Source organism: Prunus mume, linkage group LG2 (genome assembly GCF_029339155.1).
Source record: "Prunus mume cultivar Tortuosa linkage group LG2, ASM2933915v1, whole genome shotgun sequence".
In the NCBI taxonomy this organism is placed as follows: Eukaryota; Viridiplantae; Streptophyta; class Magnoliopsida; order Rosales; family Rosaceae; genus Prunus; species Prunus mume.
This window is the reverse complement of record NC_142699.1, coordinates 9,225,901-9,248,037: the sequence shown is the minus strand read 5'-3', so window position 1 is coordinate 9,248,037 and position 22,137 is coordinate 9,225,901. Positions and strand designations below refer to the sequence as shown.

The following is a 22,137-nucleotide window of genomic DNA, read 5'->3' as shown; positions in this document are numbered from 1 at the left end:
TCCGGACGTCCATACCTATTACCGCCATTGTATACGTATACAGTTTCTAAAATTGTGGTACTTGGTTTGTTTTAATAGAAAACGTGTTGCTTTTCAATTGCAAAGAGAAGGAATCCAAGATTGAACATGCTTGGCTTATGGAAAGTAAAACATGAAAATAAAAATAATACAAACAAAACACAAGAATAAAAATAAAAAAACCAGAAAACATGAAAATATTAAAAACAAACAAAAAACAAAAGCAGAAAAATAAAAAAAACAGAGGACGTACATTGGTATTAGTTTGAAATGTTTTACAAAGTTGAGACCAGCTTGAAATTACCCCATAAACATTGGGACTAGTTTGAAGAACAATAAGTTGGAGGACCAATTGGTAAAAAGCAAAAACACGGCCACCTATATAAGCTCCTCTTCGGCACTCCATTACGTTATCCAGTCCTCTTCAATTTAGCCCTACTTTGCAAACGTAACCAACTCATCCCCCTTCATCCTCCATAGCTCCCTCTCCCTCATTCTCTCTTCATATTAATAATCCCAATCCCTAATTTCACCGTCTGCTCCAAACCCCAATTTTTCCCTTCACTTCCATAACCAGCCCTCACAATCCCCGCCAACTCTCCGATCTCCGACTCTCTCTCGATTTCCCACGATCAAAATTTTGACACCACCAGAACTCCGAGAATTTTCGTCCGTTTAATTTATCTTTTAATTTTTGATATATAATATTGTTTGGTTTCCGTTCATCAAAGGCTCGAAACCCTAATTGTAAACAAAGTTTAGCTTATTCAATTTTCGCGATAATAGAGTATTGCAAATTTGTGAATTGAAAAACCGCCAGGCTTCACACGCATTTTCTCGGTTCCCGCATAGTTTGGCTGATCTCGAGTTGTTGAAACAGAGATGGTTGGCGGTGGAAGCAGGAGAGACGAGGGCTCGCTGGTCATCAACAACACCAACGTGTTCGCGGCGCTCGAGACTCTGAGGAAGAAGAAGAAGTCCGATAAGGATCGCAAGAGCAAAGGGTCCTCCAAGTCGGCCCAGTCGGCCCAGCCCAAGGCGCCCGAGGCCCAGGTTTTTTGGGCTCCGGCTCCCTTGAACGCGAAATCGTGGGCCGATGTGGATGACGAAGATGATGATGACTATTACGCCACAACGGCTCCGCCTCAATCCGTTTGGGGACCTTCGGAGCCCCAGCAGAATAAGGACAGGCCAAATGTAGAGGTCAGACCTTCGCTTAATTTTTGTTTTTTTTTCTGTTGATGTTTGGTATCAGAATTTTGTGTTTTATTCATTAGTTTGTTTGATTTTTGTTCACTAAAGATATTTTCTGATAGACGGAAATGAATTGATGAATAGAGATAGTGTAGTTGGGTATTGATGTTACTCTAAGAACTATGGAAATGCCAACTTTGCAAGACTTTGGCTTAATAGAGGAAAACGTTGGTTGGTGGTTTTTCCAGAAAAAGAAAAACCAAGCTAATGAGTTGCTGGGGGAATGTTCTTAGTTTGGCTTGTTGGTTGTTTAAGGAGGAAGTTCGTGGTGGCATATCTTAAGATTTGTTATTGTGATCAAAGTGCTGATTTCCGGTGGAGATCAAACTATCTGCTATAAGGAATGCAGAAGCAAAGCGATTGTAATTCATATTGTTATCCAAATGTTAAAGATGGAGTTCGATGGGTGAAAAGTGATTAGGTTTCGTGTGGAATGAGGAGATACTCTGTGTATGCGAGTGTCTGTAAATGGTTGTAACATGAGTTTTCAAGGTGGACTGCATTTGTACTTCTACAATGTAGCTATGTTGGCTGCTAGTTAACCTTCAAAGTGAGGAGAAGGGCAAAATAGTTGGAATCGAAGGCTGAAATGTAGCCGAGTATGTTTCATAAATACCCATTCCTTTATTTTCATAAGTTGTTTACACAACATTCTTTGTTTCATTGAGATGGCCTTTTCTATTGGACTTTGCATTTCACTTTGTATGGTTATACATTTGTCACAACATTGCAGGCAACTGATGAAACCTGAATGAAATTCTTATAACTGCTTGTCAATTTCTGGTTACAGGATAGTGAGAGTGAAGAAGATATTCTTGATGAAGGTGATGATGATGTAGAGGAAGAGCATGATAATGAACCAGAGGTGCCAGTAAACCCTGAGCCAGTGCTGAAGAAGCCTGCTGATGTTCCTGCGCCACCTAAGGAGGCAGAAAGGCAACTTTCAAAAAAGGAAAAAAAGAAAAAGGAACTTGCAGAACTTGAGGCCCTTCTGGCTGATTTTGGAGTTACTCAAAAGGAGAGTGATAGTCAAGATGAATCACGTGGTAATTGTGAACAATTATTTCCTATAAGTTTTACTATAGTGATCAGCAATTTTTTGCTTGGTTCAGTTTTGCTCTTATAGTGCTTTTTTCTAAAGTTAAGAAAGAATAAAAGCTGAATGTTACAATGATTTCATTTTGTTATTTATGAATTGAAATTTGAGTTTAGGCATACAAAGACACGAAGATGGTTAAACTTTCTTTGTAAACATTACACATTCATGTATGGTATGTAATACGCCATTTGAAACACATTTGTTGTTTATCATTCACCACACACATTGATTCTAAAGTAAGCTTAGAATCAATTGGCAAACATATGTTTGAAGGTGAAGTTATGGTATTTATTTATTTATTTCTAGTCTTTTGGCAGATGGTGGAGTCTCGTTTCTTATTTATTTATCTATTCTTGGCATCAGAACCTCTACAGGCAAGGTTTCTTTGGTGTCACCTCATGTTCAATATTCAACCTTTGTTATGTTACATTTGCAGGTGCTGCACAAGAGAAGGATAGTGCGCTGAATGGAGATGGAGAAAAGAAGGAAAATCAGCCCGCAGAGTCCAAGAGCGCCAAGAAGAAGAAAAAGAAAGATAAAGCTTCCAAGGAGGTGAAAGAATCTCAGGACCAACCAAACAACTCAGGGGCAACTAATGGACAGGGTGAAGTTACTGCAGCTGAACAAACAGAGGAGGATACATCAAATGTTGATGTGAAGGAGAGATTAAAGAAGGTTGTAACTGCGAAGAAGAAGAAATCTAGTAAAGAGATGGATGCTGCTGCGAAAGCAGCTTCTCAAGAGGCTGCTGCTAGGAGAGCACGGCTTGCTGCAGCTAAGAAGAAAGAGAAGAACCATTACAACCAGCAGCCCGTGCGGTAAAAGCCCAGTTTCGTTCAACATCTTATATATGAACATGTAATTTCTCTTTGTTCATATGACCAAAGTTGTGCGAAATAAAGAGTGGGTATGGTGCTGGTTTTGTGAAAGATGACCTTTAATTTCATTGTGGTGGACTAATAGGAGGTTTCCGTTTCACTGTTCTCGATCATTTTTTTGCTCAGTTGTCATGGGACGTATGAATCAGCCAGTTTTGCTCATTGGATATTATTCCCTGAAAAGTCGTTAACTTGATAGCTCTCTGTATTTTAGTTCTTCCTCCATTTCTCTGTTACGAACTTATTGTGTATGAATGGACACAATGAGAAATTATTGCATTCTAATGGAGTGAGTTTTCCTCTTGAACTGAAACCCAATAATCTGAGCCTTGGTTTAAAATATTAGGTATGCCAGTTGTGGGTGCATCTGTTACATCTTTCAACTTTATTGTGATCAACAACCTTTAGAAATTTTTATCCTTGCTGGTTTTGATTTGGGGCTCTAATACCTTGCCGGGGTTTGATTTGATGTCAAATTAAATCAGATTCCCCAAATTCGACGTTTGTTCTAGTGGTACTTGCTAGGAGATAAAAGGGAATTGACAAGGGAGCTAGGTTGGGAAATCGAATATAATGATTTATAACTTAAAACGCCTCTTACTTTTCACTTGTGGCTGATCCTAGCAACAAGGAAAATGAGTGATTTTTAAGTGTAAGAAAAGTGACACATGTCTTTAAAAAAAAGAACTTTCAAAAGAGAAGGTTAGAAAAGGTTGCCACCATCCCCTTTCCAATAAGAGTCATGGGCAGAAAAGAATGATTGATCCATATTATTCTAGTTCAACCTTGTACGCTATCGACATGTAAGGTCATTTTGGACATTTCTTGCGTTCCACCGTGGCATTTTCGTCACAAACCCAAAAATATTGATGCTCCCCCTTAATTTCCAGTTGTTGTCACCATGAAGGAGGAGAAAAACTAGAATTTTTTTTTTTTTTTGAAAAGGGGGAGAATAAGCCTATAAACAAACGGGCAATTCAAGCAAAGCCGCAACGAAAAGGCCCAAAGCCTTCTTCTTCTTTGTCTCTCTTTGGTTCTCTCCTCCTCTCTCTGAAGCAAACAACTGAAACAAACCCGCAAGCAACACCTGCAATAAGCCTACAACCAGTCTCAGCGAAAATGTTTCATTTCAACACTCCAGGTTCCATTTTCTGCTCACAAGTTTTCATTTCTTCGTTAAGTTCTTCAAACGCTTGCGTTTCGTTTCGGTAAATGAAAGTAGAACAGAAAAGTTGGAAATTTCGTGTTTGATTATGTGTTTTGGGTGCAAAACGAGTAGAGAGAGTCTCTGTGTTTGGTACTCTGCTCCGGAGTGAGAGTGACGAGCGGTTTTAGGGCTGTTTTTTCTTATTAGTGATTTAATTGAATGGCAACTCCCAATTTCTGTGTAGTTCTTGGGTTGTTCAAGGCTTTGTGTTTACTGTTGAACAATGTTTTCATGATTTGTAACTAGAATAACGATTATTATCTCTTTTACTTTCTATCCATTTGATGCTAGTTCTGTACTTGGTGTGAAGTATTAATTGAAAATCAACATCTATTTCCATAGGGTTCAAATGTCTTGCCATTTCGTGATTTTCTGACTTGTTAGGGGACTAAGAGCAGCTCTTGGTCCCTGGCCTATGACTTGCAATTGGATCTTGATGCCTAAGGGAAGACAATGAGTGGAAAACTCCATTGCCCATTTCTTGGGGTTTCACTTCACAGTTCTCTAAATGGTAGAAACAATGGAAATTTCATTTGTTGGGAAAGAGGGCATGTGGCAAAAAGGGCTCCTCGCAGGTGTGTATGTGAAAAGCAGAATTATTGGATTACCCAAGCAATTAGAGTTTCACAGTCATGGGGGAAAAATGTGGAATTGTTAAGGAGAACCTTCGAGCTGAAAAATGGGATGAAGGTACAATGTGTTAAGGAGCCTTTTTCTCGAAGCAAGGCTCTGGTGAGGTCTTTGTCTCCTCTGTGGGAAGAGGGGTTACTTTTAGTTAGGTGCTCTGTATTTTTGGCCGTGATATCTGGTGTAAGTTTATTGGTATGGTATGGCCAATCCAAAGCCAAGGGTTTTATTGAAGACAAGCTTTTGCCTTCTGTTTGTTCAGTACTCAGTGAATATATTCAGCGTGAAGTTGTTTTTGGTAAGGTTCGAAGGCTATCACCTTTGAGCATCACGCTGGAGTCCTGTTCGGTTGGGCCTCATAGTGAGGAATTTTCTTGTGGTGAGGTCCCATCTATGAAACTTCGCCTTTGTCCTTTTGCAAGTCTAAGGAGGGGAAGGATTGTGATTGATGCAGTTTTGTCACATCCAACTGTCTTGGTTGCGCAGAAGAAGGATTATACTTGGTTAGGGATACCCTCATCTGAAGGTGGTCTACAGAGACACTTATCTACTGAAGAAGGAATTGATCATCGAACGAAAACCCGGAGGCTTTCTAGAGAGGAAGCGGCTGCTCGCTGGGAAAGAGAAAGGGATGAAGCAGCAAAGAAAGCTGCAGAGATGGGCTACATTGTTTCTGACAAGGCTTCCTGCCCATCAAAAGGAGATGACTCAAAGCAAGGTTATAGCCATTCTGCAGATTTAGCAAGTTCTGAGTCTTTTCCATGCATGGATGAAAAGATGCACTGGAGGGATCATTGCATGGACACAGGTGTTGATTATGAAATAAAGCATGCAGATTTGGAGAAATCATTGGGTGTAAAAATTCCTGGGTCAGGGCTTAAATTTTGGTCCAGAGTGATAAAGGGGCCTAAAAAGCACAAATTTAAAAGGAAGGGTTATGGGAGTGATATCTCTGCATCTGGAATTACTGCCAAAAGAAGAATTCTCCAGTCCAGTGCAGTAAGGGCACTTGCATATTTTCAGGATCTATCTCAGGGGAAGTCTGACGAGCCTTCACAGTCATCTGGCGGTTATGATGTGATCAACCTTGACTCCTATTTGATGAACAATGTGGTTGAAACTAATGCCGGCACTTCTATCACAAGTACTGGTGAAGATACTTCAAGAGATGACAACCAGGATGGAAAACATTGTGGAGATTCAGCAGGCCATCCTCTTAAAGAAAATGAGAATGTCAACAGTCATTTAAGTAGTTTGAATTATATACATTTAAATAGGTCTAATGGAGGGGGGACATCCAGTAAAAATTCCGCTCCCTCTGCAAATGCTGTAGGAACTAATACTAATAGTTGTAATGTAAAAGATGAGGATTCTAGAGTTGATGTTGTTAATAAGCATACTGATGATGAGATATCTGAGAGGCAAGCAGGTCAAACGTTGCAAAATTCAACTTCCATACTACCTTCAGTTGCAACGTATGATCAAGTTCCTATCTGGCCCCTAAGCCTGAAATTAGGCTTTCCCTCTTTTTCTAGAAATTCCGGAGAGCCATTATCACATCTTCTCTCTGGTTCCATTCAAAAGCTGACGTCTAGCATGGGAACCAGAGTTGACAATATTGTTGCAGAACTCGTAGATGGGGTCAGTGTTGTGCAATCTGAAGGCATTGAGAAGATGCTTCCAGTTACGCTAGATTCAGTACATTTCAAAGGAGGAACGCTGATGCTACTTGCATATGGTGACAGGGAACCTCGGTAGGGCCACTCAATTATATATTTTCTTAATTTACTCTTGAGAATAACATAATTTTTTTGCTGGCTCTTATCATAAAAAGTTATTTACTTATGCAACAGATGCTGGCTTTGCCTGAAAATTTTATTGCTGTTGGAATTTTGGCATATAGGATAGAGGTTTATCTATAATCATTAGGATACTCATCTTTTAAGAGGCTTCCTAATTAAAATATGGTAAACTTTTCTGTGTATAATGACAATGCATCCACTTATGCAAAGTTTATAAAAAGAAAATTTTGCATTAAGTTGAGCATCTATGATTTTAATACAATGTTTATAGTGTGATGGAGAACGTTGATGGACACGTGAAGTTTCAAAATCACTATGGTCGGGTTCATGTACAACTTAGTGGAAACTGTCAGATGTGGAGGTCCGATAACTTATCTGAAGATGGTGGCTGGTTGTCTGCAGATGTTTTTGTTGACATTGTTGAACAGAAATGGCATGCTAACTTAAAAATTGCCAACCTTTTTGTTCCGGTAAGGGAGACACTACAAAGTAAATATGATGCCTAATTGAGATTGCCAACACCTTTTTGTTTCCAATCTGAGGTCATAAAGTTTGTTCATGTGCCTTGTGTGCTGGTTGTCTCTTCTTCTGCAGCTTTTTGAACGGATCTTAGAAATTCCAATAAATTGGTCCAAAGGAAGAGCCACTGGTGAGGTGCTTCTCGAACTTCAATGTATAATTTTTTGTTTTTCTCTTCTAAATTTGATGGGGGCGCATCTCCAGTTTATGCCTCTAAATGGGTTATTTTGATTCTGTTGCTGAAGTAATTACTTGAATTCATTCTGTGAGGCAATTGCTGCTTCTTGATTATTCATTTTTTTTCCTAATTTGATATAAGATTTTGCACATCTGAAACCACGAGATGCAACATTTTCTTCTTGAAACTGTAATTTCTCATTTGACATTTAGGTAGGAGGAAAAAGATCCATGTTTTGTTGATCTTGAGATATATTATATACTTCCCCACTTTTTTCAGGTTCACTTGTGCATGTCAGGAGGAGAAACATTTCCAAATCTTCATGGACAGCTTGATGTGACAGGGTTGGCTTTTCAAACAATTGATGCTCCATCTTCGTTTTCTGTATGTCTCGGTTATAAATTATTTTTTCTTGAATCTTTATGGATGTAAAATGCTTGTTGGGGTGGATGTTTTATTCCCGCCAAATATGCTTGGTAGGTCACAAACCAGGATATATATAATCTCCTAAGGCTGTCCAAACAGTAAATGATATAATGGAGTGTGTTTTGATGCATTTTGCAGTTGCTTTGCCAGGGCTTCGATCTTTTAACTTCAAACTTGTCTTATTGCATGTTACTATTTGTAACAGCACATATTATGCAAAACACAATAGCCATATATTCTCTAATCATGCAAAAGGTTTACGGTTGAAAACATCCATCATGCTTATTGTCCGTCATGTTTTCCTTGAAATCTGAAATTTTTTGTACCATGTGTCTCTTTTATGCAGGACATTTCAGCGAGCTTATGTTTCCGTGGCCAACGAATATTCTTACACAATGCAAGTGGCTGGTTTGGGGATGTTCCCCTGGAAGCTTCTGGAGATTTTGGTATTCATCCTGAGGAAGGAGAGTTTCATCTTATGTGTCCAGGTATGCTTTTGGAGATGCTTCTTGGAGTGTGTGGTACAAGAACTCCTAACTTTTGTTCAGTTATGTAGAAGTAGATAAATAATTTGTTTTAATAAAAAGCTACTGAAGGCCATCAGGATATGCATTTGTCAGTTGAGTTGATGATCCTCCTTACCAGTTCTAGATATATTTTATGTAGCTTACACTAAGTGTTCTGAACACCTTCAATTCTTTCTAGGATCATGGCTTTGATAAGAATGCATTTCCTTTGAGCTTGAACTGGCAACTTGAAATGTCTTATTTGATTTCCCTTCTATTTTATTTAATTATACTGCACCCAATTAGTAATCTTTGTATTTTACAGGTTTCTTGTGTGGAAGTAAATGCCTTGATGAGAACTTTCAAGATGAAACCTCTCTTGTTTCCGGTATGTGTATGTTGTGTATGCATGTTGCATCTGTCTTTTCCTTTTCCCTATTTGATAACACAGAAATAATAGGCTGCAATTTTGATGCTAGCTTCTCCCTGGTCCCATCATGTGTGGACGGTAGAACCCATGACTTCTCCTTTTAAAAGGGAAGGTCTAAACATGGACGCAATTGCCACACTTTGACATGGATATGAAACTAGCATTTTCCTGACAGGAGCACATTGTTGTTTATATGTGTCTTTGTGAAGTTTTAACACATTATCGATGTAAGAGTGTCTTCTTGCATGTGACAGTCATGGAGGCAAACATCTATTAAATTAGCATGACAGCCTTAATAGAACTTCTTCTTAATCGTAGTTAATTGAAATAAAACTCTTTAAAAGTCTGTACGAGTGTCATACATTGGCCAGTATGGCATCCTCAACTTTCTTAAGGCTACAAATGTGGTACAAATCATATCGTATGTGTTTTAAAATCTTCGACTGCTAATATTTAATATTTGAGGTTTCAAATATTCCGCCTTTTCTCGGTTTTTCTTTGGGAGTTTCACTTCCTATTTAAACATATATCATTATACGTTGACGGAATGCTATGTTAAATAGTGCTTGGGTTTTTTTATCATGTCTAGGATTGAGTTTTTTTATAAATTTGTATTTTTCTTTTCTTTTCATTTTTTAAAGTTTGATTCACGTCTTTAAAGAATTGTTTCAAATGCTTTCATTAGCCATTTTTACATTGCCCACTATGATTTCTCCTAATTCCTCATTATAACGTCGGATGCGTTAACTTAGTTCCCACAAGAAATAATGCAGTGATAATAGGTGAGGTGATATATGTCATATTGACCGTCTCTCTTTGAATTACTCCCATGCAGCTGGCTGGTTCAGTGACTGCTGTGTTTAACTGTCAAGGTCCATTGGATGCTCCTATATTTGTGGGAAGTGGAATGGTATCTAGAAGGATTTCTCAATCAGTTTCTGATTTTCCTCCATCTTCGGCATCAGAAGCAGTTTTGAAAAGTAAGGAAGCTGGTGCAGTAGCAGCATTTGATCGTGTACCATTTTCATGCGTGTCGGCCAATTTCACTTTTAACACTGATAGCTGTGTAAGTTTGTGAGGAGAAACTAAAATGCTTATGTCCAAAATTGTGTGGTAATTCTTATCTCATGCCATTGTATCTATATTATTGTAATTATTTTTAATTTTCTATAGGTTGCTGACTTGTATGGAATAAGAGCTAGCCTTGTAGATGGAGGTGAAATTCGAGGGGCAGGGAATGCATGGATTTGCGCTGAGGTATATGATTGATGATGAGATGGACTTTTGTTTTGTGTTGAAATTTTGGCCAAGCTTTTGTAGATTCATCTTAGCGAGTCGTTATACTAGCAGGCCCTGTCTGTCTCTTTCCATGGGGATTATTGGACCTATAATGCTATGTTTTAGCTTTCATATTGAGTTGAAGTGTTTGTAATGATGATGCACTCTAACATTTCTATTTTGAAAGTTAATCCTGTGATGTTCTGCACAGGGTGAGGTTGATGATACATCAATGGATGTGAATTTCTCCGGAAGTTTGTGCTTTGATAAAATTCTGCATCGATATGTACCTGGGTATCTTCAACTAATGCCACTCAAATTAGGGGATTTAAATGGGGAGACAAAACTTTCTGGATCACTATTGAGGCCGTAAGATTCCTGGGTCTACTTTCCTAACTGTTGATCAAGAATGATTGATGTTGCTTATTTGCTTCATCTGCTTTTTGTTATGGTATTTTTTTAATAAAAATTTACATGATGCTGATGATAGTCTGCATTTGTTGTCGGTCATTCTTTAGGTTCACTCACTTGTGTTCCAATTATTTATTTATATTTTTAATGCAGGAGGTTTGACATTAAATGGACAGCTCCAAAAGCTGAAGGGTCCTTCAGTGATGCTCGAGGAGATATCATAATCTCGCATGATTCCATTACTGTTAATTCCTCATCTGCTGCTTTCGACTTGTCCTCAAAAGTTCAAACATCTTACACTGACGAAGACTGGCTACGGAGAAGAGATGCTGATGCAAAGAGTGCCATGCCATTTGTTGTTGAGGGAATTGACTTGGATTTGCGTATGCGTAGTTTTGAGTTTTTCAACTTGGTATCTCCTTATCCTTTTGATTCTCCGAAACCTATGCATTTGAAAGCAACAGGCAAGATCAAGTTTCAGGGAAAGGTTTTAAAGCCTTATATTGATAATGGACAAGATTTTGGTTTTGAGAGGAATAAGCAACCTGTGGAAATGACAGATAAAGGAAAGACAGACAGTCTTGTTGGAGAGGTTTCCATTTCAGGTCTTAAATTGAATCAGTTGATGTTGGCACCTCAGTTGGCTGGATCATTGAGCATGTCGCGTGAGTGTATCAAGGTAATGCAAAGAATCTTTATGCTGATGTTCTAGTCAATTGTTGGCACCTCAGTTCACCTCTCATTTTTCTTGTAATGGAGCTCAATATATTAAGCTGATCTTCTAGTCAATTGTTGCCACTCTAACCTTTGAATTAATATGTTGACTCATTTATTCCTGATGTTTTGCATTGTAGAGTATAACTGGTAATAAGCTTTAAAATTATATTCTATCTTATCATGGAAGCCCTTTGTGACTTAATAGCTTTTAGCGGGCTGAAGCTACTTGTATATGAGTAATTTTATTCTTAAATAGCATGTCAAAGATTTAGAGAGCGGACTTCTCAAGTTTGAAAGTTATAGATTGCTTTGGCATGTCCATGTGCCTAAGTCAAGTTTTAGACATATGTTTCTGCTGCATATTTTTGCATGCCTATGCTCTGGGAATGGAAATCACGGTAAATAATTCATAGGGATCTTTTAATTTTAATTTTTTTAATTTTGTGAATGCTGTGGTTAATGAGATGTCATCAGATAGAGCTAAAGAAAGAGTTGGACGTTGGCGTTGACTGTTGATTGACTATATTGATCCCCTATTATTGCTCGTTCCTGTTTCTTACAGTTCATTCTTAAATATGAGATTTTTCTGGTGGTGCAGTTGGATGCCACAGGTAGGCCAGATGAAAGTCTTGTAATGGAGTTTGTTGGACCCTTGAAGCCTAATAATGAAGATAATTCCCAAAGTGGACAGTTGCTGTCTTTTTTCCTTCAAAAGGGGCAACTAAAAGCAAACATTTGCTTCCAGCCATTTCATTCTGCTAGCTTGGAGGTACCTGTATTTAAGCAAAATATTCTTTGTTTTCCTATTTTGGTCCTTGTTAGTTGAGCTTATTAGTAATAACAAATTGAGTAAATTGAGTACCAACTTTTATTTTGTCTTTGTGTTGGTCATAGATACGCCAGCTACCACTGGATGAATTGGAGTTGGCCTCACTCCGTGGAACAATACAGAAGGTAACCCAGCAAGAATTCTAGATTTAAGTGTCTTCTGTACCCCATTTCTCCTCCTTCCTTATTCCTCTTAAGTGCACATGTCGATCATTATAAGATGGCTGTCAAGAATGGTTCAGACAATCACTGGAGCTTTTGATTTCATGGATGTTTATTCTAATAAAGATTTAAAATAATAAGACCCTATTTCTGTTGTTGCAAGGACAAGTTTATTAATAAGGAACTTGGGATGTTAAGGCCAATGTAACCATACAGAGATAAAAGAGAAAGAAGGGGTAAAAAACCCCTGAAACGACTTCAACCTATCCACTGTTTTTCAGGCATTCAGTGCTATATTTTTCCTTAGACACTCTGGGTAATAATGTCACTGGTTGTTTGCTGTTTTTCTTTTCTAATCCAATCTATATATTGGTTCATTCTATTTCTAACTTGGTTATACTTTTAAGTGAAATCATAAGGTTGCTTTTTTAATTTTTTAAAGAGAAATCATAATCTAATTTAAGCTTTGTAAAGAGATTATTTTGTGATAGTTGTTTCTACTTCGTTGCTTTTCAGTTCTAAAATGTTTAGGTGGCTGTTTTCTTTCAGGCCGAAATTCAGCTTAATCTTCAGAAACGAAGAGGTCATGGACTGCTGTCTGTACTTCGGCCGAAATTCAGCGGTGTGCTAGGTGAAGCCCTTGATGTGGCGGCTAGATGGAGTGGGGATGTTGTGAGTACCCCTGGGTTTTTGTACTTTTCATCTGTCCTTATGGATTCATTGCTAGGAAAATTTTATTGAGAAGATTTTCTTCCTTCCACTCACATCTTTTTTATTGTAAACTTGACTTATTGCTATTCTTAATGGTTATAAGCTACCCTTCCTAATGCCAAGAGGTCCACGCATGTGAAAAAAAGTTGATTTGAGTTCTCTTTGTTTGTTTATCTCTGCCACTGTCTAATTTCTCTATGATTTGTCTTCTTCTTGTCACATTTGTTGCTGACTTTAATGCCAGTCACTTTGGTTGCTGATTTCATGCCATGATAGTGATGCATATTTTTCGCAAGCTTTCCCTACTTGATGGTTATTTGTCTTCCTTTTGCTCCGTTGAGATGTTCTCATTTCTCTTGCTTTGGTAATATCCAAGAAATTGACAACACTTCCTTTAAGTCTATTTAACCATGATATATCAACTAAGTCAATGTGTTTTCACTTGCCATGAACAAGCTTTGTTATTTCAGCGTTTCTGTTAGATTTACAATCAGGACATCGAATTATGTCCCCTTATACTTAATGACGGTGTCAAAGTCCTTTGGAATGAATTAGTATCAATATCCAATAATAATTTGTCTTGACTTATTTGGGGCTCCATGTGGTGTTACTTATTCACAACTACAACATGTCTAGATCACTGTTGAGAAAACAGTCCTGGAACAAAGCAACAGCCGATATGAGCTTCAGGGTGAATATGTATTGCCTGGAACGCGAGATCGCAACCCTGCTGGAAAGGAAAAGGGTGGCTTGTTGGAAAGGGCAATGGCTGGGCATCTGGGTAGTGTCATATCTTCTATGGGGAGGTGGAGAATGAGACTGGAAGTTCCTAGAGCTGAGGTTGCTGAGATGCTTCCCCTAGCCAGGCTTGTGTCTCGAAGTACAGATCCTGCTGTTCATTCAAGATCAAAGGTTGTATCCCCTTTAAATAAGTTGGGAATAAGGATATATAGCAATTTTCATCTTTTCAGTTGAGCCCTGAACGTTAACTTTGTCATTTAAATAGCATCTAAGTGTGTAATCAGTAGTACATTATACCAGATGCAGGAGTCATGGTCCACATGTTTTCCAATAACTAAAAGAAAACAGGAAAAATGAATTCCTTGTGGCTTGTACAGTTTTGAGGCCCTCTATAGAAGCATAGGTTACTTGTGATGAATTTTAATTCTCTGACTGTACATTTTTTGACTCATAAAAAGCAATTCCAAAAAAGAAAAAACCTCTGATTCTACATATTTCTGTGAAATTTGCATGCAGGATCTCTTTATTCAGAGTTTGCAGTCAGTGGGATTATATACTGAAAGTCTTACAGAACTACTCGAGGTACTTTGTGGACGAAACACCATGTGTTTATATCTGATTTGAAGCTGTATTACTTGATGCATATCACCTGGTGTACATGAAATTGGGATCTGATGTCTTTGTAGAATTTTTTTTTCTTTTCTGTTTGTAGTAATGAGATCAGCCGGGGCAGTTATGTATATATGATTGTTGTTGATCCATTATTTCAGGTTATACGGGGACATTATACTCCATTAAATGAAGTTGTTCTAGAAGAATTGAATCTTCCAGGTTTAACTGAGCTTAGAGGTAGCTGGCATGGCTCTCTTGATGCAAGTGGTGGTGGCAATGGGGATACAATGGTATATATCTTTCCCATCGTTGCACGGGTTCAAATACCAAATATCTTTTTTCTGAATACCAAAATTGCAAGGAGATGGGTAATACACAAATGATAGTGAATCCCATCCTATGAAGTTATGCTGTCCTATCCTATGAGGTTCTCCTGTGCGCTCATATTACAAATTGATGATCACTTGAACTTTGCTCCTTGATAATCCTCTCAGTTGAAGGAAAAACCAACTTTTAGATAATAAGGATAACCTTTTGTTCTAATTGTTGCTAGTCCAACTTAAATGTAGCAGTTAGACCTGGAATGCATAGCTACCATGGTTACTTTTTGAATCTTGGCATGTAGGCTTTGTCCTCTAATAATTGGTTTTATCATTATATATTTTTGTCAGGCAGAATTTGATTTTCATGGGGAGGAATGGGAGTGGGGAACCTACAAAACTCAGCGTGTTCTGGCAGTTGGTGCATACAGCAACGATGATGGTTTGCGCCTGGAAAAGATGTTTATTCAGAAAGATAATGCTACAATTCACGCAGATGGGACTTTATTAGGGCCTAAAACGAATCTTCACTTTGCTGTTCTAAACTTTCCTGTTAGTCTAGTTCCTACTGTGATTCAGGTGGTTGAATCTTCTGCTACTGATGTGGTTCAATCTTTACGGAAATTTTTAGCACCAATTAGGGGTATATTGCACATGGAAGGCGATCTCAGAGGGAATCTTGCAAAACCAGAATGTGATGTGCAAGTAAGGCTCCTGGATGGTGCCATTGGGGGGATTGATCTTGGACGAGCTGAAATTGTTGCTTCCCTAACCTCAACCAGTCGTTTTCTGTTCAATGCAAAATTTGAACCAATCATCCAAATTGGCCATGTTCACATTCAAGGAAGTGTTCCTGTCACTTTTGTTCAGAATAACATGTCAGAGGAAGAAGATTCAGAAAAAGATAAAAGTCGTGCAAGTTGGGACCATGGTTGGGTAAAGGAAAGAGGTAGGGGTTCCGTAGATGACTCTGGTGAAAAGAAACTTTCAAGAGAGCGAAATGAAGAAGGGTGGGATACTCGATTAGCAGAAAGCCTCAAAGGTTTAAACTGGAACCTTCTCGATGTAGGGGAAGTCAGAATAGATGCTGATATTAAAGATGGGGGCATGATGCTGTTAACTGCCCTATCTTCTTATGCTAAATGGCTTCAGGGAAACGCTGATGTCATACTTCAGGTGTGTCAATTGAATGTTGGTTTTCTGCATGCCTGTAATTTCATACACTCTGTTTCTTTTTTCCGTCAAATTGCTCTGTTATGGTTCAGTTTAAGGCCATGATTAAAGTTTGTTGAGGATTGTACTATCAATAGGTCAGAGGCACAGTCGAACAACCAGTGCTGGATGGATATGCATCATTCCACAGGGCATCCATATCATCACCAGTTCTCTGGAAACCACTCACAAACTTCGGTGGCACAGTTCATGTGAAATCGAATAGGTTATGCATCACTTCGTTGGAGAGTAGAGTAAGCAGAAGGGGGAAACTATTTGTAAAAGGAAACCTGCCCCTTAGAACAAGTGAAGCATCCCTTGGAGATAAAATTGACTTGAAATGTGAAGTTCTGGAAGTACGTGCAAAGAATATTCTGAGGTACTTATTTTTGTTTCTTATGATTGAAAGGCTAAGTTCATTCGCATCGTTAATAGGTTGATTTTTGGATTCTTATTCTTTTCAGAATCCTTAAAATCCCAATTTTATTTTGCTGCTTTGATGTTTCCATTGGTTCTGGTGTTGTGGTACAAACCCAAAATAGGAAGAGAGAACAAATAAGATAAACTTACTCCGGAAATGGAGTCCCTTCCCTTCCATTGAGAGTTAATCCATGTTTTATTAGCAGTCTTAGCTGCATATTCCTTCTGTTTGCGGCCCAAAAAAAACTCATGTGTTAACTAAAATTGCAGCGCCCAGGTTGACACTCAGATGCAGATAACTGGTTCTATATTGCAACCTAACATCTCTGGAAGTATTAAATTGAGCCATGGTGAAGCATATCTACCACACGATAAGGGTAGTGGGGCTGCTACTAATAGATTGGCATCAAATGAGTCCAGGCTCCCTGGTACTGGTGTCGATCGAGTAGTTGCCTCGAGGTATGTTTCGCGGTTTTTCAGTTCACAACCTGCTGCTTCAAGGACAAAGTTCCCTCGACCTTCAGGTAAGACATCACTGCATCTTTTGTTTCATTGTGTGACATTATGATACTATAAATTCAGACTAGATGTTTTTTTAGCAAATATGATTGGTAAAGTTGATATCTGCAAATTCTGCTTTTTAACCTTCAACCTTCTGGATTGGCAGTTCAACCAACTGAAAAGGAGATGGAGCAAGTGAACATTAAACCGAATGCAGACATTCAGCTTAGTGATTTGAAGCTCGCTCTAGGACCAGAGTTGAGGGTAGTTTATCCTTTAATCCTCAATTTCGCAGTTAGTGGAGAGCTTGAATTAAATGGCCCAGCTCATCCCAAATCGATACAACCTAGAGGTGTCTTAACTTTTGAGAATGGTGACGTAAATCTTGTTGCAACTCAGGTGGGGTGTTCAAGCTAATCCATATACTGCTCGTCTTTGTGGTTACTCTGCTTTTGGCCTTCTCTTAATCTCATTAACTTTGCAATTGCAGGTGAGGCTCAAGCAAGAGCATCTGAATATTGCAAAATTTGAGCCTGAACATGGTCTAGATCCAATGCTAGATTTAGTTTTGGTAGGTTCTGAGTGGCAATTCAGGATTCAAAGTCGAGCCAGAAACTGGCAGGACAAACTGGTTGTAACTTCTACTGGCTCTGTGGAACAGGATGCCATCTCACCTACTGAGGTATATCGTTTTATATTGGCTGGAGTATTCAGTTCCTTGTGTCGTATGAAATGATCAATCCAATAGGTCACTCCTGCAGGTTTTGTTTTCTTTGTCACATAGTGGACTCTATATACTCCGCATTAGGTCACTCGTGAAATCTACTTTCACATTTGTTTTATTTGCCCTGGATTTCTGATTTAGGAGTTGCAAAACTTTGTTCAAGTTTTCATGCCCTGGACTTACTGGCACTTTGATCTGATCCATTTTCCCCAAATTCATAGGCTGCCAGAGTTTTCGAAAGTCAATTGGCAGAGTCCATCTTGGAAAACGATGGGCAGCTTGCGTTCCAAAAGCTTGCAACTACAACACTCGAAAAACTGATGCCAAGAATAGAAGGGAAGGGAGAGTTTGGCCAGGCAAGGTGGAGGCTAGTGTATGCACCACAGATCCCTAGTTTGCTTTCTGTTGATCCTACAGTGGATCCTCTCAAATCCCTGGCCAGTAATATTTCATTTGGTACAGAAGTTGAAGTCCAACTTGGGAAACGTCTTCAGGTTATCTTAATGAAACTCTTCAACCTGCTTTCAATTCTTTTGCCTCTCAAATTTTGATATTTCCATTTATTATAGGGGAATTAATTGATTGATAATGTTTTACTTCTTTTCCTTCAAGTTTTGTTTATGATCATTTAAGAGTATTTTTTTCTTCAGGCCACAATTGTTAGGCAAATGAAGGACTCAGAGATGGCAATGCAATGGACCTTAATCTACCAGCTTTCGAGCCGCCTCCGGGTTCTCCTACAGTCTGCTCCGTCAAAACGCCTCCTTTTCGAATATTCTGCTACGTCTCAGGATTAGTCTGCTAGCCAATTTTCTTTTAGCTCTAACTTTTCTGTGGATCAGATCAAGCCTTCAATTGGAGCTTTGAAATCTCAGTCAGTTATACGTTCTATTTCTTTCTTCTTCCTTTACTTTTTAAGTTTCTGATTATGTATAATTATTCTTTGCTCAAAATTGAATGAGCTCCTTTGTAAGTTCAATGCGTTCACTTTGTAAATAGTTCAATATTATCAATGAAAGAAAATTACCGGTTCTAAGTTTCCAACACTTAGTAATTGCAATTAAACTCTTATTCGAGATTTGTTAGTATAGCTCGTTCATTCTCAATAGAAAAGGTCTTCCAACCAAAAAACATAGGTGGCTGGATTTTTCTATCATAGTAATTGCGTTTTATTATTATTTATTTTTCCTTTCGATCAGAAGTGTTCTGATAAAAAAATTCACTCAATAAAATTCCCAAATTATTCATAGTGTTCTGATAAAAAATTCACTCATAAATTTTATTCTTACTTCAGAAAATTAGGTTTACCAGTCCACAATGGATCATAATTGAAATTATTATTTTTTTCTGAAAAGGTTAGACTAAAATTACTCAGGGGCCGCGCGAACGCAGGCCCCCGCTGGCACAAATTATGACATTGGCTCTCCCACGTTGGGGAGACCATAGACTGGCACCCCTCCTGAGTGCAATGGAGGTCACCAACCTAGGCCATGGGCCTTCTTGATCGCCCATTGACCCTGTCCAGGTAAGTATGTTTTAACGCCCTCCCTGATCCTCTTTTATATCAACTCTTCCCACTCACTCTTTTCTCCCAGTCGATGTGGGATTAGTTTAAAATGCCAAAAGAAAAAACAATTAACTATAGAATTTGCATACAAATTTGTCATCTACCCTTTACTTATCATCAACCCAAAGAGAAACGTAATGGAACGTAGAGCCAAAATTTCAATGTTGATGGAATAAATGAGTGAAAAATTAGTGGGATGACAAAATCGAGTACACTGTCACCAAAATCTCCATGGATCCTTGTATGGAGGAACATAGTTTTCTGTGGGAGGGAGGAGGTGAAAAGAAGCTATAGTTTTTTGCAAGATAGGCCCAACCTGCATCACATAAAATGCATATCAATAATTATATGTAAGCAGAAGATATAAATAACAACAAAACTTCATTTCCTTCATCAGAGAGAGAGAGAGAGAGAGAGAGAGAGAGAGAGAGAGTTACTATGTTCCACTGCTTGTTGAGAGTTGAAGCATTTATAGAGTACAAGTAACCTACAATTGAGTTCTTGTAAGATTCAATGACAGGTTTTATATTGCAATATTAACCCAATAAAAACATGGCCGTTACTTTTTTAATCAAATGGCATCTTCTCCCCCACAAGTATGCGTAATGAAGATAATGATGAGAAAAAAGAACGAAATGACAAAATCTTATGTTTAGCACTGGAATGGTTGAACAAAGAAACTATTTTCCTACCATCTCTTTCGGTTGTTGAAGCTACATAGTGCCTATAATTGTTAGATTCTTCAGCCTGCACAATTTTTAACTGTTGTAAGAATCCTGAAGAAACCAGGACAGTGAGCGAATTTTATTCAACTGAAAACTGCTCTTAGAAAGAACACTTACAGTTTTCGTGGGTGCTTTGCGAACAAGGTACTCATAATACCAGTATGGCTCACCAGCAATCTGAGGAATAAAAATGATCAAGCTTCATATGTCGCCAAGTAGATTTTACGACGACGGTTTCAGCTATGTAAACCCAAAAAGGTGTGGGAAGCTTACTTCACCAGAATGTGCATCAAGAACTGAACTCTCCGCCATGCGCTGACTTGAGGTGACCCGCTGCAGAGAATTGTAGCATGTCAGATCAAACAAGCATCAACTTGACAACATCAAGCAGTCAAGGCTATAGAATATTCCCCCAAAAATTGGTTAGGTAACTCTACAACGGACTGCTCCATCCCATCCAACCACAATCCTCTTTACAGGCTATTCTACCGAAGCAAATTGAAGGCAAATTGGTTTTTCGATTCGTCGTTGTTTTACTGGACAATTTCTTCCCTTGGGATGCTTCCTAAGAATGTATTATCATGTCTTAGACCAAAAAAAAAAGAATGTATTATCATGTCACAGTTACAGCAAAATTAATACACTTGATTTTTCAAGATCCTCCGGTTCGGGATAATCAATCATGCCTAAGGTTTCACTTTTTAATATTTCTTTCAGTCCTAGTTAAACTTTTAAAAAAAATCACACGTTGACAATCAATCGTAACAAACTTTTTCTATTCAGCCAGCCTTAAAATCAAAAGCTATTAGAAAAGAGCCAGTGGAATATTACCAATGCAGACTTGTCAGCCAAAACAGAATCAGCAACATCTTTTGCAGTCCATGTACTCTTGTCTAGTGATTTTATAATCTTTGAATTCGGGGGACCTATCTGAATCAAAGGAAATTAAATTATAAACCTTTGAAAGATAACTAAGGGGATTTGCACTTAACAAGTAGTGATCTTATCAGGAGTTACCGAAATAGAAATGATGAGATTATCAACAATGTCAACGCGCTCAGAAACAATGCGAAGCCGTGCATCAGCTGTATAATATATAAAACAGTTTCTAGTCAGGTTTCTGTTGAAAGACTTTCATCATTCTATTTCTGAAGCTGAACTTACGAGATAATGGTGCAGCTGATGAATAGCGTTCTGGCTTTCTTGACTCCACCCTTGAAATACATGAAAATAGTCAGGTTCCTACAATTTATATGCCACGATAATTGCAAATAATTCAACTAGTTGGTTTTTGTGCTAAAAAAGGATACAGAAAACTATTATCAGCGTCTCCTTTAAAGAAAATAATGCATGATTCAAAAGGTTATGAACATTCAAAAGTTTCCGTTCAGATTCAAATTTGTTCCTCTCAACCGAAAAGTAACAACAACAACGATACATACACGTATCGAAAAAGGGGCACATTGCATACCATTTGAAAATGACCTTCTTAGATGGCAACTCCACTGGGTATAGATAAGAACAGGAATTTATTTCGTCAACAAACGTAGCCATTTTCAAGTCTTCCTCTGCAAGGGACCCTGCAACAACAGCGGCTTATTGATAATTGCCAATTACAAAGATACAAAAAAGAATTTTAAATTATTAGAGATTATATTCATAAACATGTATACTAACCATAACATATTTCCAAAAAAATAAAAATAAAAATAAAAATTTCCATGTTCTTCCCAGTTTCTTCAGAGACTGTAAAAATCAACTGACCAAATTACCAAAGTGTGAATTGAGAAAGCTCACCTGAAGATGGGAACACTACAAGCGCTGGAGCAGAAAGGCCAAAGAGCAACAACTCCCTTCTGCAAAACCCACTTTGCAAAGTGGGTTTTGAGATGGCAACTTGAACATGGCTGCCATTTGCTCTGCTGCATCACAGTTCTAGCCTGCTCTCTAAGCACCAACCCAAAAACAGAACCAATAATTTAAAGAGATAAATAAAAATACAGAGAAATATTCATTCACACATTCATGTCCATGATAAGATTAAGAGAGAGAAAGTACCTGAAAAAGAGTTTTGAAGGAACAAGCTGGTTGGATGTGAAGAGAGAGAGAGAAGGAGAGAGAACAACCATTTTTGCTCTCTACTTTCTTTTGCTCTGCTTTTCTCTCTTTTCTTGCTTGGCTCATCCACTCAATGGAGGACCCAACTCCCAACAAAAATGTTAAAAACCCAGTTTTTAACACGTGTCCTTGTAATAAGAGGGTGT

The 22,137-nt window shown here is 38.2% G+C and overlaps 3 protein-coding genes and 1 non-coding gene across 4 annotated transcripts; 2 read left to right on the top strand and 2 right to left on the bottom strand.

Annotated features, from left to right (window-relative positions):
* The first annotated feature begins 430 nt into the window (after positions 1–430).
* LOC103320017 (uncharacterized) lies at positions 431–3,556 on the top strand. Its single transcript, XM_008221623.2, has 3 exons — positions 431–1,221; positions 2,063–2,318; positions 2,808–3,556. Exons 1-3 carry the CDS (start codon positions 901–903, stop codon positions 3,191–3,193), a joined length of 963 nt encoding a protein of 320 aa, XP_008219845.1. The 5' UTR covers positions 431–900; the 3' UTR covers positions 3,194–3,556.
* A 684-nt stretch (positions 3,557–4,240) lies between these two features.
* Positions 4,241–18,627, top strand: EMB2410 (embryo defective 2410). The gene is made up of 24 exons (XM_089046429.1): positions 4,241–4,390; positions 4,799–6,837; positions 7,157–7,355; positions 7,480–7,539; positions 7,862–7,966; positions 8,355–8,493; positions 8,838–8,902; positions 9,780–10,010; positions 10,118–10,201; positions 10,434–10,591; positions 10,787–11,312; positions 11,949–12,119; positions 12,245–12,304; positions 12,890–13,012; positions 13,688–13,963; positions 14,309–14,374; positions 14,563–14,694; positions 15,076–15,900; positions 16,035–16,315; positions 16,627–16,880; positions 17,024–17,256; positions 17,348–17,539; positions 17,803–18,075; positions 18,232–18,627. The coding sequence occupies exons 2-24, from the start codon at positions 4,910–4,912 to the stop codon at positions 18,376–18,378; spliced, it is 6,528 nt and encodes a 2,175-aa protein (XP_088902555.1). The 5' UTR covers positions 4,241–4,390; positions 4,799–4,909; the 3' UTR covers positions 18,379–18,627.
* Positions 18,628–18,952: 325 nt separating this feature from the next.
* LOC148919576 (U1 spliceosomal RNA) lies at positions 18,953–19,114 on the bottom strand. Its single transcript, XR_016124824.1, has one exon. It is a non-coding gene; the product is annotated as a U1 spliceosomal RNA (small nuclear RNA).
* A 77-nt stretch (positions 19,115–19,191) lies between these two features.
* PPD5 (PsbP domain protein (Mog1/PsbP/DUF1795-like photosystem II reaction center PsbP family protein)) lies at positions 19,192–22,042 on the bottom strand. The gene is given in 12 exon segments (XM_008221625.3): positions 19,192–19,464; positions 19,586–19,635; positions 19,841–19,895; positions 19,991–20,050; positions 20,147–20,206; positions 20,705–20,803; positions 20,891–20,958; positions 21,038–21,087; positions 21,345–21,453; positions 21,671–21,780; positions 21,782–21,820; positions 21,932–22,042. Coding segments are annotated over 12 exon segments (870 nt in total). The 5' UTR covers positions 22,003–22,042; the 3' UTR covers positions 19,192–19,365.
* Between the last annotated feature and the right edge of the window lie 95 nt (positions 22,043–22,137).

Coding starts and splice junctions, on each gene's coding strand:
- LOC103320017 (XM_008221623.2), top strand. CDS start 901: ATGGTTGGCGGTGGAAGCAGGAGAGACGAGGGCTCGCTGGTCATCAAC. Junction 1,222..2,062: donor AGGACAGGCCAAATGTAGAG/GTCAGACCTTCG, acceptor TTCTGGTTACAG/GATAGTGAGAGTGAAGAAGA. Junction 2,319..2,807: donor TAGTCAAGATGAATCACGTG/GTAATTGTGAAC, acceptor TTACATTTGCAG/GTGCTGCACAAGAGAAGGAT.
- EMB2410 (XM_089046429.1), top strand. CDS start 4,910: ATGAGTGGAAAACTCCATTGCCCATTTCTTGGGGTTTCACTTCACAGT. Junction 10,592..10,786: donor TCTGGATCACTATTGAGGCC/GTAAGATTCCTG, acceptor TTTTTAATGCAG/GAGGTTTGACATTAAATGGA. Junction 11,313..11,948: donor TGTCGCGTGAGTGTATCAAG/GTAATGCAAAGA, acceptor CTGGTGGTGCAG/TTGGATGCCACAGGTAGGCC.